The sequence below is a fragment of the Sphaeramia orbicularis genome, chromosome 5 (assembly GCF_902148855.1).
Source record: "Sphaeramia orbicularis chromosome 5, fSphaOr1.1, whole genome shotgun sequence".
NCBI classification, from domain to species: domain Eukaryota; kingdom Metazoa; phylum Chordata; class Actinopteri; order Kurtiformes; family Apogonidae; genus Sphaeramia; species Sphaeramia orbicularis.
Window position 1 is genome coordinate 28,110,887 of NC_043961.1, and position 16,452 is coordinate 28,127,338.

A 16,452-nucleotide genomic window follows, 5' to 3' on the forward strand; every position below is an offset into this window, starting at 1 on the left:
CAGATTTGTTACAAAAAAGACACCAAATGAGACAAAAGGAAAGCACTTGATGGTTGGATGAAACCAACAGGAAAGTAGAGGCCTTTACAAAGATTATTAATGATCTGAAACAAATACCTGGGCAATCCTTGAGTCACATCCATTAATGTGGATCGGTCATGGTGTAATACAGTAGGCTGAGATCAACTCATGCCTGTTGCTTTGCAGACTGTAAAACACCACACACACACACACACACACACACACACACACACGGTACTAAACCTAAACATTTGTCATCAGAGTGGGAAAGAGTGGTGTCCTAAAGTTACCTTTCACGTCTTAGCCATGGCTGCTTCGTCAGTGACTCTGGCTTCTTATCTACTTCTGCTATATTTAAATGCCTTTTCACTTTCTCCTATTGCAAGAGATTGCCCGAGAGATGCCTCCAAACACCGATGACCGCTGAAACTTGGTGCCTGAAATGGAGTAGTAGCATAGTACCTTACACTAAAGCAGTCCATATTAATTACACTTAGCTGTTTCCCTTATCTCCTGGGTTACAGCAATTATGCAATTTATAATCCGCTCTCTCCAACTGTGTCATGGCCGTTCACTATGAATAGCATATTTGATTATAACCAAGCTGACATAGAATGATGAAATGAAAGTTTGGGCTGTTTGGTGGCATCTGAAAAAGCCCCGGCAGAAAAAGTACATGTCATACTTTTTCCATCCTGCATACTAGTACATTAACACCACAGGCACAGAGGTAACAGCGAAAACAACCTTTGTGCAAGCAGATAAAATGCTAGTTGGAGGAAGGCAGACTCTGCACTTTGATTTGTATACATCTGGTGGGCAGCACTGACTTCCCCTCAGAATATATTTGCTTGTTATTCAAATGAGGGAGCTGAGCTATAGACGTTGCCAATGGTTACAATCACTGTTCAGCATTTGCAGTTTGGTTGTAATTGGTTATACTTAAAAACAGATGCAAATAAACTATTTACAACACAGATTAAAAGTCTTCAAAGGGAATATATATATATATATATATATATATATATATATATATATATATATATATATATATATATATATATATATATATATATATATATATATATATATATATATAAAATAGCTGATTCTTAAAAGAATTTCTTTCTAGCTTGTTGCTCCCCAATCCCATGGTAGGCAACCTCAAGCTATCCACTGCATATCCTGATTCTAAACTAGCAGTGAAATGAAAAAAAGATCATGTCTGAGTTATATTTCATCCAATTAGCAGGCTAAGCAGTTTTGAGTTTCATTCAGAGAAGCAGCCCGTCTGAGGGCCATTCCTCTGTCTGCTTTTAGGAACACACCAGTGACATTGTTGCACTCAGCAGAACCTCAGTCTGGCACAACCAGCCACTTTGACGACGTGAACATTGTTTAGGCATCAACAGGCTCGTTGCTTAGTAACCCAGCCCCCTCCATTCCAAGTGTTCTGGCCTGTGAATCTATACTTATTACCTCTGAGGTAGCTAAGCGGGATGTGTGTATGTGAATGTCCACTTATGCTGTATGTGCATGTTAATCACTGCGTGGTCAATCATTCAGGTCAAAGGTCAATCCATAAAACAAATGGTACAATTAAAACTGATTACTTACTGTTGTGATAACTTTAAAATAAAACACAACAATAAAGATACATATACTGCTCACATGCAACCTATGTAAAGACAACGGCACATGTTGAGGAAATACCACCCTTGGCCTGCATTCACAACCAGTACACCCACCCCCCAGAGCTGTGGGGGTGAACCTCTGTCATCAAAGTGAGCTGTTGTTTGGGAGGAAGGGGAACCTTGTGTGAGTGTGTGTGTCCGTGAAGGAAAGTGGATATGAATGGTGAGGAAGGGTTCAGGGAGTTCATGTGAGAGAAAGGGGCTCGGTCATTGAGACTGTCATTGTGGGGTTCAAGGTCAGAATGGCAAACGGAGGGAAGACGACAGCAAGCTGCGGTTAAATGTACGTTATAAATGGGTAGAAAGAGGAAAAAGGAAAAGGATCAGTTTGAAAAGTCTATATTTTAGAGTCAAGAAGAGATGGGAAGCACACAGTCATTAATGTTTTAAGTAGAGAGCACAAACTGCTGTTACACTTTCCTGTGTACTTTTGACTCGCTTCGCTCTGCACATCTGACACCAGTTGTGCACCAGAAACTGCATCAAGTGTCTGAAACTATGTGTAGCTTAAGCTAGGTAGTTTATTCTTAGTTACCATGCGACATGCACTGCAAAAATCCAAATCTTACCAAGTGTATTTTTCTCGTTTCTAGTCAAAATATCTCATCAAACTCAAAATAAGACATGGTCACCTAAAGCGTAACTTGCAAGTGAGATATAAGAACTTATTTTTAGACAATAGATCTTGAAAATCTTGTTTCAAGAAATCTTACCAAGATAATTTTCACTTGTTCCACCGGCAGATTTGTTTTTTTTTTTTTTTGCTTAATTCAAGAAAGAATTCAGAAGAAGAATTCAAGATCTATTGTCTGAAAATAAGTTCTTATATCTCACTTACAAGTTACTCCTTAGGCGATTATGTCTTATTTTAAGTGTGATGAGATATTTTGTCTAGAAATGACAACAATACACTTGGTAAGATTTTGATTTTTGCAGTGTAAGGAATCCATATAGGTAAAAAAAAAAAAAAACTCCAAGTGTACATTTGCCTGGCTTATAGTATCAGCGATATTATGGAATTTCTATTTTTTTTAAAAGGAAGTTTCACACAAAAATGTCTGGTTGAGTAAGTTTAATGTAATGGTATAAATCAGATGTTTAAAAATAGTTGGTGAATAGTACATAATAGTCGACACCTCACATGAAACATATACTTAAGTAGCTAAAAATGACAATTAGTGCATCTTTAATTATATACACGTAAGATACTTTATTGAGCACACTTGTTGCTTTGCATTCAACCCAAAACTGAAATTAACCAACGGAAGGATATACAGGGACTCTATTTTTATCCCTGATGTAGTAAATAAAAGCAGCAGGATTCTATGCACTGAGTAGCACAGACAAAGAGATGGGTGAATGTGTTTTCTCACATTGTATAACTTCACATGTCAGTTGAACAGACCACACACACACACACACAGACACAATCAGTCAAGCGTTCTTCTCTGGCTGGAATGTGTTTTTGATGAAGAGTGTGAAAGAGGAAGCTTGGGATGTTTTGGTGCAGAAGCCTTAAGACAAATAAACACATTAAAAAGAAAATAGTGGTTTGTATTTACATGCAATGTTAAAGAGGTTATTATTTATTTCTTCTTTTGTTACTTTTAACAAAGTCTTGAGTTTGCAAGACAAACAAACATCCCACATCTCAACCTTACATGGGTCTGAAAGGCATTTAATAAAAATGAGTAGCAAAAATTATGTTCTTTCATTCTAGCTCAAAGGGAAATAGTGAAGTGATAGTTTGGAGGTTTTGGTAAAAAATAAAAATAAATATGTCAAATGTAAAAGTTATGTTTGTCAGATTGGGATGTGATGCATGCAGTGCCTCAACAATTCAGAAAAAGTTCTACAGTAGAAAAATGTAATTTGTTCAAAATTTTATGCTTTTCTTATTTTTTTCTTCTTCTTGTAAATTAGTCCTGAGATTTTTTTGAGTGGGCTATTAACACTGTGTTGCAGCTGGAAGTAATTTGAGCAACAGATTTGAGAGTAAAGAGGCAGAAAGTGGCCTGGTGATGGAGTAGGAGGAAAGGAAAGAAGGAGTCGAGGGCAGGGGGAAGGGGAGAGAGCCAGGCGGATGGGGGAAGGGCTGTTTGTGCATGCCTCGAATTCCTTAGGTGTTATCAGCATTGCCTGCTCCATAATTGTTCCTTTCGAGGAGGGAAAAACTACAGAGACTGCACAATGTTGTACAGTTTCTTTGTGAGGTTAGAAGACCTAAAGGCGGGGTCGAGGTCTGTGAACTCCAGAGCTGCCATGTTTGATAGCCTATTCTTACATCATGTAGATTAAAAGAAAGACAAATCTGGTAAAAAAATAAAAATGTGTCAGCCTCGCTTTCCTGGAAAGCAGCTGTGACCTCTCGCTTGAACACCGCACCAAGAACAAATTTAAATTATTTTGCATTTTATGTTACTTTATACTCATTCCATTGCATTTCAGAAGCAAAATGTCAAGTACAACCATCTGCATCTGAAAGCTTTATTAACTTTTCAATACAGCTGCAGTCATTACTATATTAGTCAATGCAACCATGAATGTAAAATGGTTCTTTTTCATGTTCATGTGGTTTTAAGGATTTTGTATCATATGGCACTAAAATTCTCCTCCCTGTCATCCAATAACTCTATAACTACCTGTAGCCTTCTCCTTAGCAACATTTTCTTTAGCACTTTAAACTATTTTGGATAGATTTCATATATTAAACTTTTGATAGTAAAAAAAATTGCAGACTAATGAAAAAAAAAACAGATTTTCCACTTAAAACATGAATTACTCTTGGTAAAATATATGTTTCTTAAGTTTAGCACAATATATGAATGTATGAATTTATATATATCTTTGATTACATTCTATTTATTTGATTTTAGAAGTCTTATTTTTTCTAGCAGCTGTAATGAGTCACTGACATATCCAAGATGTAGCAAATCACCGAAGAGTTCATATATTAAACTTTTGATAGTAAAAATAAATTGCAGACTAATGAAAAAAAAATCATATTTTCCGCTTAAAACATGAAATACTCTAGGTAAAATATATGTTTTCTTAAGTTTACCACAATATATGGATGTATGAATTTATATATTTCTTTGATTACATTCTATTTGATTTTAGAAGTCTTTTTTTTTTTTTTTTTAGCAGCGGTAATGAGTCACTGACATATCCAAGATGTATGAAATCACCGAAGGTTCTCTGGTTATTTTGATAAAGCAATTTTCTCAAACAGCTTTAAGGAGGCTTATGTGCAAGGGAAGATTAGCAGTTTAATGGGTAGCTACTGCAGAATGAGCAGAAAAGAAGTAAGGTGATACATTCATTATTTATTTAAAACATGTCTTTTTTCTTTTCTTTTCTTTTCCGTTCTTTATCATCATTGCTATTATAATTATATTTATAAAATGGCTGCAGAGAGTACCCCACAGTACTTTCCTACTGAATGGAGACGCTGCATTGGTGGGACACACACAGGACGTGATTCTGGGAACTGATTGATGAGGTAATTCATCTGGCTCTGAGGCACAGGAGGGGAGGACGAGCGCACCAGCGAAGGGAGGGAAAACGGGCGTGTAGTAGATGACTGATGATGTAGGGCCAAATCACGATGCAATTTAGAGGTTTGTGTATGTGTGTGCAGACATTAGAGTGGGTTTTATATTCTGTGGTCACCTCAAAAGATGATACGTTGCAACTTCCAAGTGTCTTAAGTATCATTTGCCTCACATGTACAGTAAAGCAGTGTGAGAACCAACACTAATCTGCGTCTCCTCTCTGGACTTATAGTCTGGCTTCCATCACAGCTGCAGAGAACTGGGTGGAGGTGCATCATGGGCCTTCGCAGTGGATGAAAGAATGACGCATGAAATACTTGCTTCAGTCATGACACAAACCAGATGAATGGTGTTTTCACTTACTCCAACAATAAAACCATCCTGGAAAACTCACCAGCAGAGCAGGAGAGGTCTTTAGCAGAAGTACCAGCAGCTCTCTGACATTCGTGACCAATGGTTTTCCATCCTGTGACGTTAAAATCAATCTTGAAAGCAGAGCAGCGACTTAGTAGGTGTCAGTTTTTTTGAAAGATGTATTTTTGTGAGGAGTGGAAGACATAAAACATGCTGGAGTGCTCCATAAACATAACACATTTGCTCACTGAAATATTGCTTTAATATTTAGAGGCTGTTATTTCCTCTTGCTTGACATCAACAACTATTACACACTATTATGTGAAGGGAATTTTACTTTGAAAATATTCTACCGCCTAGAAGCAACATCTGGTGTCTGATCTTTTACTCATGCGAGCTCTGTTCAAAAATAGTCATCTTGAAGCATTATATTTCAACTTTTACAGAGGCCTTTCTGTGTTGTGAGTTTCATTTTTCATCATATTTAACCCATAAAGACCCAAACATCCACCGATGCCTCAGGTTATCTACTGATCTAAAATGTTTAATAACTTCTGATCCACTTAATCCTATCAATACATCTAAATAATTGGTGTAAAATGCAGTTTGTCATCTTTTCATGGTCATCAGATATGATCCATGTGGACATCCAGTGGCCCCATAGTGAATGTGGAAACACTGTCATCTTCTACAACATTGATTCACCAGTAAAACCCATACAGTTGGATCAGTGACAGTGGATGGACACACTGGGATTATGTTCAGTTAATGATAGATTTTGCTGAAAGAGTCACTTTTTCTTCAGTTTCATCAGTTTTTGATATAACCCTCAACTTTAATTTGAGCTTTATGAACATCTACATGATCAGTAAATTAAATATAGTAAAATACATAATTTTCTCTGAAATAAAGCAAAACACAAAGGGTGAAATTACAACAAATGTTGATAAATCACTTCAGAAAGGGTAGATTTAGAGAAATATCATACTGCCACAAAAGAAGCACTGGGTCTTTATGGGTTTATGAGTGAATTTAATGACAGTAATAGTAATGATGGTGATAACTTTACGTATATGGCATGAGCAAACACACAAGTATAAAAGACAAGACAGGAAACTCAAAAGGTAGTGCAACAAAACAGATGATGAAGTGAAAAAAAGAGGACAAAAATATGAACAATATTAGATTTAACCTGTCCTATAATTGTTCAATTTTCTTTTATTGCATATAATCAGACACTGTATTTAATTATCTATTTATGTGCAAAGTATGAAAGTTGTTTTGCTTGTTTTATCTTAACATATTGTCATAACACTCTTGGAAAACTGATTTTTTGTATCGTTTCAGCTGGTTAAGTGAGAAAAGAACAATTCAATAAATACAAAAAAGAGAAAAACACAGAGAATGCAATAAAAAGGCAACGTCACACCTCAAAATAAAAACAATAATAGCGCAAGGAATAAAAAAGTGACCCAAAAGACAGCATCAGTAATCAAATTTCTGAGTTGCTAGTAAACCTAGGTTATCACAGTGTAGTTCTTATTTTATCAGAGAGAATATTATGTTCTGAACTGTGTACTAGTCCCTCAAAACTGCAGGATTATATATGAGTCACTCAACAGCCAGAGAGAGTGTGATGCTCTAACACGATGCTGACGAGGCTCGGATCAATAAACCAGAGGTACGGGTGGAAAAGAAAAATGCTTAGAGATGAGTTAGGTGAGGTATTAATGCAGCACAAAATGTCAGAATAATGAAAGATGTGTATACACAGTACCAGTGAGTCACTCTCTAATGGCTGGAGGGTCAAATATCAGTTTGAGCCATTAGAGCTGATCCCTCTGTTTCTATGTGTGTCGCACATAAACGCATATAACACACATTCATGCCTGACCTGTTAGTGAAAACTGAGATAAAAATATTATTATTAGATTCTAAGATACTAAATGATGTTAGCTTTCATAAAATAACCTCTTATACTGTTTTTTTCTCGCTCTTATGCTCATTTTCTTCACTTGTTGTGTTGGTAAATGCAGCGAACAAAGTGTTTATGGCATATTTGTTGTGATTGGTTGAGTTGAGTGTGAAAATTAAATTTAAAAAATTTAAAAGAATTCTGTGTGGAGGGACACTGAACTCCTCATCATCATGGCTGTGTTTTGCTGCCACCTGCTGGTAGATGTGAAGAGTCACCGCTGCTTTGTATTGCACTCTTTCAACAAGAAGACAAACAAGAAAATAAGAAATATTTGAGAAAAAAACAGCATTGTTGTTGAGTTAATATATTCCATATCAGCTTTTAATCTGTATTTTGTGTTTTCACTTACTATCAATCACCATTTTTTGCTGTTACAGCCATTTTAAAGTTAATTAAAATGAAAACCAACTGTGAAATAGCTTCAGTGTTGCTGTTATTTTTTCTCAGTGACTGTATGATAGATGTATAGAGCAGCTTTAACACACAGATCCCACCACATGTTCAATATAGAGTCTACTGAGTCTAGAATACAACACAAACCTGCTGTCTGCTGCCTCTACCAGCCAAACTTTTCACTAACTTTGTAAAAACAGTGCCACCCTGAGGCACACTGCTGATGAATTATGTAAAACTCTAGTGTGTGCATAACATATGTGCATGCCTGTGGTTAGTGTGTGTGTTTCTTTTGTGCAATTTATTTTGAAAGTCTTTCCCTCCGTGTCATTCCTGTCCTGTTTCCTTCTTTGCATGTCTGCTTTGAGTTAGGTTAGACTGCACAAACAGTTTTAGCAAGGGGACATTTTTGGACAGCACGTCAACATTTGATAGGTTAAGAATGTGAGTTGTGTGACTGTTGCTATGTAACCCATGCTCAAAGCTCTAAGTCAAGCACCTCTGGTCATACCAAAACATCCCAGCTTCTATAAAATAAGATGAAGAGTGAACAGGGGAGATGAATGTTGTAAAGAAAAAACAAAGACTGCTTTTTTTATGCTGCTGCTCACTTGTCTGTTTCATGGCTCTTCATGTGTTTCAGTAAATATAGAGATTAAAAAAAAGCCATGAAAAGGATTTTTGAGGTTCTTTCGATACGTGACAATGACACAGTGTAGAATCTCTAATGCAAGCAGAGTGAGACAGATAAGATGACATAAAGCCAGTCACTGTTACAGTATGTTAAATAATGACTTTTTTTTCCTCAACAAAGGATCTTTTGTTCTCTGAATTTCACACTGATACTGTAGACCCACTAGGTGTCAGTGCTGCGCAGCATTTCACACATAAAATGTCACTGTTGGGGTCATGGTAAGATTGCCTTGATTAAAAAAAAAAAAAAAAATCAATTCCAGTATGCTTGAAAAAAAAAAAATCTCACTGCCTCTGAACTAAACTACTCAAATTTTAAGTTGATGAATTTTATTTGATGGCGAGATCATTTTAAATGTCCTTGTCTTGTCAACAAAGACAAAAGAAAATGATGTGTGGAATATAAATCAAGCACCATTTGCTTTGTCTTTGTTTTTCAGTGCTCCACATCTTATGGAGTAATGGTGCATTTTGTTTTTCTTTTGCATGATAAAACTCATCAAGGGTCAATTTGGGAAACATTTGGAATATAAATCTAATTAAGTATGGACTGTTTTTGACATTTCTTGAAAAATACGAGCAGGTTCTCCATGTAAAGAGTGGAGCATCTGGTGACTACATCTCAAAAACAGTTGATATAATGACCTTTTATAGATAAAGTAGATGCATTTCTGTTTAGGTTTGCATGTAAATTAGAAGCCCTGCCAAACCTGATGACCACATTTTTGACATAATTTATTGGACATATGGTAGAATGGGCCTGTTATTCCCATGAATCAACCATGAACCAAAAGCACTAGAGAGAAGCGTCAGAATAACGTTATACAGCCTGACTTGACATTAAACAATAGCTGTGTCTAATTACATTTCCCAAAGGTTGTTCCATTCTAGAAGGTCCCCAAAATATTGATGTTAATGTTATGCACTTATAGTTTCTTTGCCCACAAAAAAAAAATCATATGTGAACATCAGTAGAACAAACACATACACATATGAACATCGGAACTGTTATTGGCAGTTATTATAATCACTGACATTTGCAGGTGGAATAGAAAGTGAAGTCGACACATTTTATTCAGTATAATGCTTCTTTTTCTTTTTTTCTTTCTTTTTTGCCAGTAGGTCTATTGTATCCATACCTTTAATTCTTGTCTGCTTTCTGAGTTCAGTAGCTTTTTGCATTTACAGTTCCCTTGAATTAATTATTGAAAAAGAGTTTTAGTCTCCTTGAAAGAAGTCAGCGGATCTACTTCAAGTGCAGTGTTAAAACATCTGTAGGCTATTTTATTTTATTTAGAGAGAAAGCAAATGTTCAACCTTGGAAGAGATGTGTGCGCTGAATAAAATCTGTGCTTTAGTTTCCGTTGTTCTTTAGTCAAACAGTTTGGTAAAGCCTCTTGGCTAAATTAAGCAGCTATGTGGATTATGTAGGTTACAAGATGTCTTTAATTATAGGCAAATATTATCATTTTTATAGCCCTTATTGACTGCTTAAAAGACATAGACATATAGGCTTTACTTGTCCTTCAGATTTACAGTGTGCATCAAAATGAGATTACGATGCTGTGGCTCAGAGGGCAGCAGGTGTATCCTCCAGAGGGCCAGGAAAGTAAAAGAATGGGTTTTATGCATTAAATAATTACCTTGATTGGAAACAGCATGATATAACTTTTATTTTATTTTATTTTATTTTATTTTATTTTATTTTATTTTATTTTATTTTATTTTATTTTATGTCCTTTGCAGTGGATGGCGTTTTTTTTTTTTTTTTTTTAAATGTATTTTTTTTATTTATTTATTATTTATTTTTTAAGTAAAGCTGTACAACTCTAATCCCCATATTGATGGCCAGAATACAAAACCTCTTATCTGAAAAAAATCACTTTTTTCAGGAAATTAAAAAAAAAAAAAACGACTAGTTTTATTATAGTATGGTCTTTGTTAAAGATATCCAAGCATATTCTACTGTTCTCAGACTCTCTGTCTATATTATTTGTTAACAATACATACTAGGTATTTATGCCTCCCAAAGTGCAGTCCATTTAATGTGAAAACTCAAAATCTAAAAATTTGCAGATAGGAGGTTTTGTTTTTTGGCCATCGATATAAAGGACAAAATGCATCACTGAGTCTAAATAAAACAGCAAAAATATACAAAAAATAGAATAAATGTGCATATTAAAGAAAGGTATCAAATAATAAAACTAATAGGATATAAGGATATATTGCATTTCTTCTCTTTTTTTTTTGCACACTATAAAAGAGCAGAATAAATGCTAAACATCCCATATATTGAAATGGGATCTACAACAGAAAGGGGAGCTCTGGTCTGGTTAAGTTTGCATGAGTGTGAGTGTGATTTGATGGAAATGGATGATGGGGTGTCGGGTGGTGGTGCTGGTGGAGGGAGGGGGGTTCAGGGGGAGGGGAGGGGGTGCAGCCGGAGGCACTGCTGATGCCGACGTCACTCAGACCGCTGACTGACTGGGCTCCGGGCTTCAGGCTCAATCTGTGGCCAGCAGCAGAGGCAGTGGGGAGGAGAGGAACATTTGATCCGGTTCTTTCTTCCCTTCTGTGGCTTCTTCACCGGGGCAGGCGGAACAAAAGGCGGACAACTGCAGGATCAGAGGCGCCTGCTCTGCTTCATCTCGACTGGAAGCCGGGCTAGCTTGATGCTCAGTCCAGCCTGCCTGCTAGCCTTTGTGGCAGGGCTGTCCATGCATCCGAGGAGCCCCTGAGCAACCCCAGGGCTGGGAAAAGCCTCGGCTCTTTGCTCTTCTTTTTTTTTTTTTTTTTTTTTTTTTTTTTTTTCTTTTGCCTTGACAGTCTGCTAAAACCCTCCTGTGAGTGGGCAGACGGTGTCGGCTGTGTCGGCTTGGTTGCGCACACAGAAAGCAGCGGTTTTCCACTGAGGAGCATCACCGCCTGGACACGGGTACACGTCGTCGCCTGTCTGCAACCTCCAGCCTGACAGACAGACAGAAAAACAGACAGACAGGACCAAGAGCCGATTGATGACTAATATTCTTTCAAGATAGGCTACAGTGTTGCGCACCACGGCCAACATGCTGGCAACAGGATTGCTTGTCTTTGGATTGTTGCACAGTTTGGAAGTAGTCCCTCCAGTAAAGGCTGTTGATGGTAAGCAGAACACATTTAAGGATCATTGTGTAAAAGCCATAAAACTATGCACCTACTATGGAACTGTAGACTTTACCTTGGAGGAATGAGCACAGATTGAGAGAAAAAAAAAAAGCAACGTGGAAGACATGAGATCTAGTCGAGACAATTAAAGCAGTCTTTTGTTTGTGTCTGTCGGTGCCACATGTGAATGTTGCAGTGTCACAGCAGTAGATGTGACACATTAACACCGACATTCAGTCATCAAACTGTAGCACAGGCCCGGTGGCTCCTTAAAGCACTTATTTACAAGTCCAGATTCAGATAGAACCTGATCTGAGGCAGGTCTCAGATCAGCACAACTGTAGGTCGATCAGTGCTGCATTGACAGAGAGGCTCATTGATGACCCGTGTCATGTCTTTAAAGATGTCATCCCTTCAGCCTCATCCTCATCCTCTGTGGACCTCTTATGTACCTGACAAAACCCTGTCTGGGCTATAAAAAAAAAAAAAAAAAAGGCAGCTCATGTTCAACAGTTTTTAGTGAGTGATGACAGTAGTCCTGTTTTTTCACCCCCCCAATCCAATCACAGTGTCATATTTTACAGCTCCAGGGACTTTCTGTCTTGTTTAGTTTTCATGTGTTTTCTGTTTTAACACCCCAGAATAATCCATCCATGCACAGTGCTTCTCTCAGTCATTTTTTCCCTCCTGATCAGTAAGTTCAGAGGTGTTTTGGTGCAGACAGTAAAGCACTGCGACAGATGTGTGCATCAGTCTGATTCTTCACTTTATCACCTGAGCTGTAGCAACAACCACCCTTCAATGCCAACAGTCTTATTGTGATCAAACTGTGAGGACTTCAACACAGCTCCTGCTACGACCTTGTGAATACACACACACACACACGTACAAACCTTCACGGCCTGGAACAACTTCTGGAAACTATTAAGCTTTACAGTCCCATTCACACGTAGTTCTGTTTGGTGTGAAAGAAAAAGGGCGTTATCAGAGAAGCCTTGCTGTGGAATGAAAAATCACTGTGTTTATTTTTGCTAAATGCTTCAGGTCAGACAACTCGATGTGTTAAGAATGTAAAAAATCCAATAATGAACACCAGCTGCTTAGAAAGCTTTGGTTGTCCATTTTACATTTCTTTAATTTCACTGAATTCGTTTAGTGGAGCTGCATCCAGATTCACCCATAACTCAGAGAAGGTTTTCCCTTTGAAGTCATCTCTTTGCACTTGGCATTCAAGTTCTGTAAGGTTCTTAAGGAGCTCAATCCACATAAATTACATCCACGAAGATAGCCTAGGTAGTCTGCTGTAATAACAGAGAAATCTTTCCATAAAACAAACTTGATGCACAGTTATTGTTTTAGAGAATTCTCCCTCCTCCGTGTCTTAAAACTGTGATTTGATGAGTCAGCCTTCCCACAGATGAGACGGCCAAACCTTAGCTGGAGTGAAAACCCACTGTGATGCAGAGGCTGCTGTGTTTGACAGAACATCTCCAGGAAATAGATTTATTTACAGATGGCATCATGGATATATGTAACTTGGATAGCAGATTAGGGTTGATATTTAGTGTTTTATTGACACCCATAATTTAGTTTAGTTTATTAGTTTATTGTATCGTGGACAATCCCAATTAATTAACTATTGGGTCAAAACACAGTAATGTCCCATCAGCGAACTGTAATTGATTGCCGTTTCAACATTTATTTCAATATAAAGTAGTTCCTTGTTTTGATAATCCCTTATGGTCCAACTAAAGCAAAAATTTATTTAAAACTAAAAATGTGGGTCATTTAGCGACACTAATTTGTCAAATTGTCTCTAAAATGTCCTGTCAAAGAGATTTTGAATATCGTGTTTTGACCCTGTATCAATAACCAACATGGCTAGTATCCTGCTCCTGATGACAATAGGCACCCTAAAAAAAACAATATATTAGAGCACATTAATTAAGAAGAGAAAGTTAAGACAGCTAAGAGACAAGATAAATCAGTAAAGAGAAAAAAAAAAGATGAAAGAGAACAGTAAAGTATCAGTACAATCAAACAGAGACAGCACGTATAATCCAAACATACAAAAGCAGCACATACCATATAATCACACACAATACATAATAATTTGAAGATCACCTCCCATGTGTGGTTGCATCTCCAAAAATAATAGGAAATTCTCATTATCATTCACCAACATATGACTGTGTCTGTTTTTTTCTAAGCTTCTTCATTTGATCCTCCTTCCCAAGCAGTTAAAAATGCTTTTTCTAGCTTTTTGATTACCTCTCTGAATGAAACCTCTTTGAACCACACATGCTACTGGTTAAGTTTCATTAATTCTTGCTAGAACTTCGTTTTTAATTTTCTCAGCTTCTAAAGATTTTCTCTCAATATCGTGGTAGTGTTGCAAGAGCAAAAGAACCAGGGCCACCAAACACGCCCAGAGTTTAATTGGGTCTTGTTTCCCTGCGGAGACCTCTATGAACAGTCTCAAATTGTTCAGAAAACGCTACTAATTGGGGGCCCAGAGGAAAATGCCCTAATGAAAGAATTCACATCGTTTCACTGTATGAAAGTAATGTCATTCCAACAAAGAGATCACTGGACCCTCAGAAATGGACAGGACGTTTCCTGAAGTTTTAAAGTGGTAAACATCTCCTCGTCGAAATAAAAATGGGGAAGTGTACCCAGGATCAGTGAAGACAGCCAAAATATTTTTTAACCCTTAAAGACCTAGAACTGTTTTGTGTGGTGATTTACAAGTGAATTTTTTCTCTACATCAAGCCTTTTCTGAGTAATTTTTCAGTATTTATTACTTGACCCTCTGCATTTTTCAGTTAAAAGCAGGTATTTTCCTGTATTTAATTTACTGATCATGCAGATGTTTGTAAAAGTTCAGTAAATTCAATATTAGAAGAGAGAAAACTGAAGCAAAAGTGACATTTTCAACAAAATATATCATTAACTGAACATAATAACAAGTATCTACAACTACTGCTATTATCAAACTACATGGGTTTTATTTTAGTGAGTCACTGCTGCACAATATGACTGTTTCCACATTCACTACAGAGCCTTTTAACAACCAAATGGATCAAATCTGTTTCCAATGAAAAGCTAGGAAACTGTATTTTACTTAAATTATTTCTATCATGTATTGATAGGATTAGTGGATCAAATGTTTTGGTCGCAGGTGGCTGTTAATCATTTCAGTATTTTTCATGCAGAAATCCAGATGAACATTTTAACACCACTGAAATGCTTACTTCCTCGCTTCATCTTTGCTCATATTGACATTTTTCTCCCTTTACTGCTTCCTTTATGTCGCATGTATGGTTATAAAGGCTGCTTCTTAATTAACTCACCATCCAGCAGTTCTCACCCCCTGACTCTCTCCACTGTGGACATTCCCTGATGTAACATTTGTTAGAGGACTAAGAACTGTCCTAGCATTTGGCTGCTGTGAGGGTGACCCTGCCATCACAGCGACATCCACATGGCCAAAAGGTTACCACCTCACAGTTTAATGACAGCTGCGGGCAGTATATGGACTTCAGAGTACATTTGTTTGGTTCTCAACATGTGAAAGTAGAGACAGAAAAGCAGTAATCTAAATAACAGATGAAGACTGTTTAAACACCGCTCTGCATGTGTGTGTGGATGTGTTTGACATCAGTGCTTAACAATAGTACTGCTTATATACGTTAAAGCGGCAGTGCTTCATAGTTTTGTAGCATGATTGGGTCATTTAGCATTTTGTAATTCAAGTGGTCTGGGAGGGAATGTATTATAGTCAATTCTGTGGATTTTTCAGGCTGCAGAGAAGATAGATTTGGCTGACCATAGTTTTTTTTATAGGTACATTTTTTTGGAAATTAGATAAAATGCGTTAAGTCTTGCATATTTTGATAAGATTAAAAACAAAAATGCAGGTTGACTAATGTATGATGAAATGTTATATATAGTCACGTAAAAAAATATTAGACCATCAAAAGTCATCAAAAACATTGGTTATGCAATCAATTAAAAAACTCCTGTGTGTATCGTGACTTAAACAGACAGAAAAGAAAACATGGAATGCCTAAAAGCACTGTTTTTGGCAGTATGATACCATAGCTATTGATGTAAGAACTTGATTGATTTTGGTTATTATCAAGAAAACCATGGAAAATGGCTAGATATTAGCTGTTAAATGATATGATGATAATATTTGTCCAAACAAATGTACTTTTAGTTGTATTAGACATTAAAATGAACAAGAAATTGAAGAAAACAAGGGTGGTCTAATATTTTTTTCCATGACTGTATATACATATTTGTGCATGTTTATATAATGCACAAGAAATAATCTGAAAAGTGAATAATGTTTGGACAGTGTTTTGAGGTAGAACTGGAGTTTAGAGCATGACATTCCTGTTGAGTAAATCCCATTCTCTTCATAATTCACAGATTTTCACCCAATACTGTATCTGGAAAACTATAGCCAACTAGCACTTTTAGTTTTTCTTTATTTATGACTCAGATTTGGTACTGGCGGAGGCATTGTGCTTGTAGACCAGTGTAATCTGCTGATCAGGTTCAGTCAGATGTGACTCTGCTGCTCTGTTCCATGGCTCACTGGTATGAAACAGC

General features: G+C 36.9%; 1 protein-coding gene across 1 annotated transcript in view; it reads left to right on the plus strand.

Moving 5' to 3' along the window:
* Positions 1–11,493: 11,493 nt before the first annotated feature.
* The window catches only part of LOC115420156 (low-density lipoprotein receptor-related protein 1-like), a 113,103-nt gene continuing 108,144 nt past the window's right edge, over positions 11,494–16,452 (plus strand). Inside the window, 1 exon segment of the mRNA XM_030135398.1 lies at positions 11,494–11,828. Coding sequence (XP_029991258.1) covers positions 11,753–11,828 — 76 coding nt within the window. The 5' untranslated portion in view covers positions 11,494–11,752.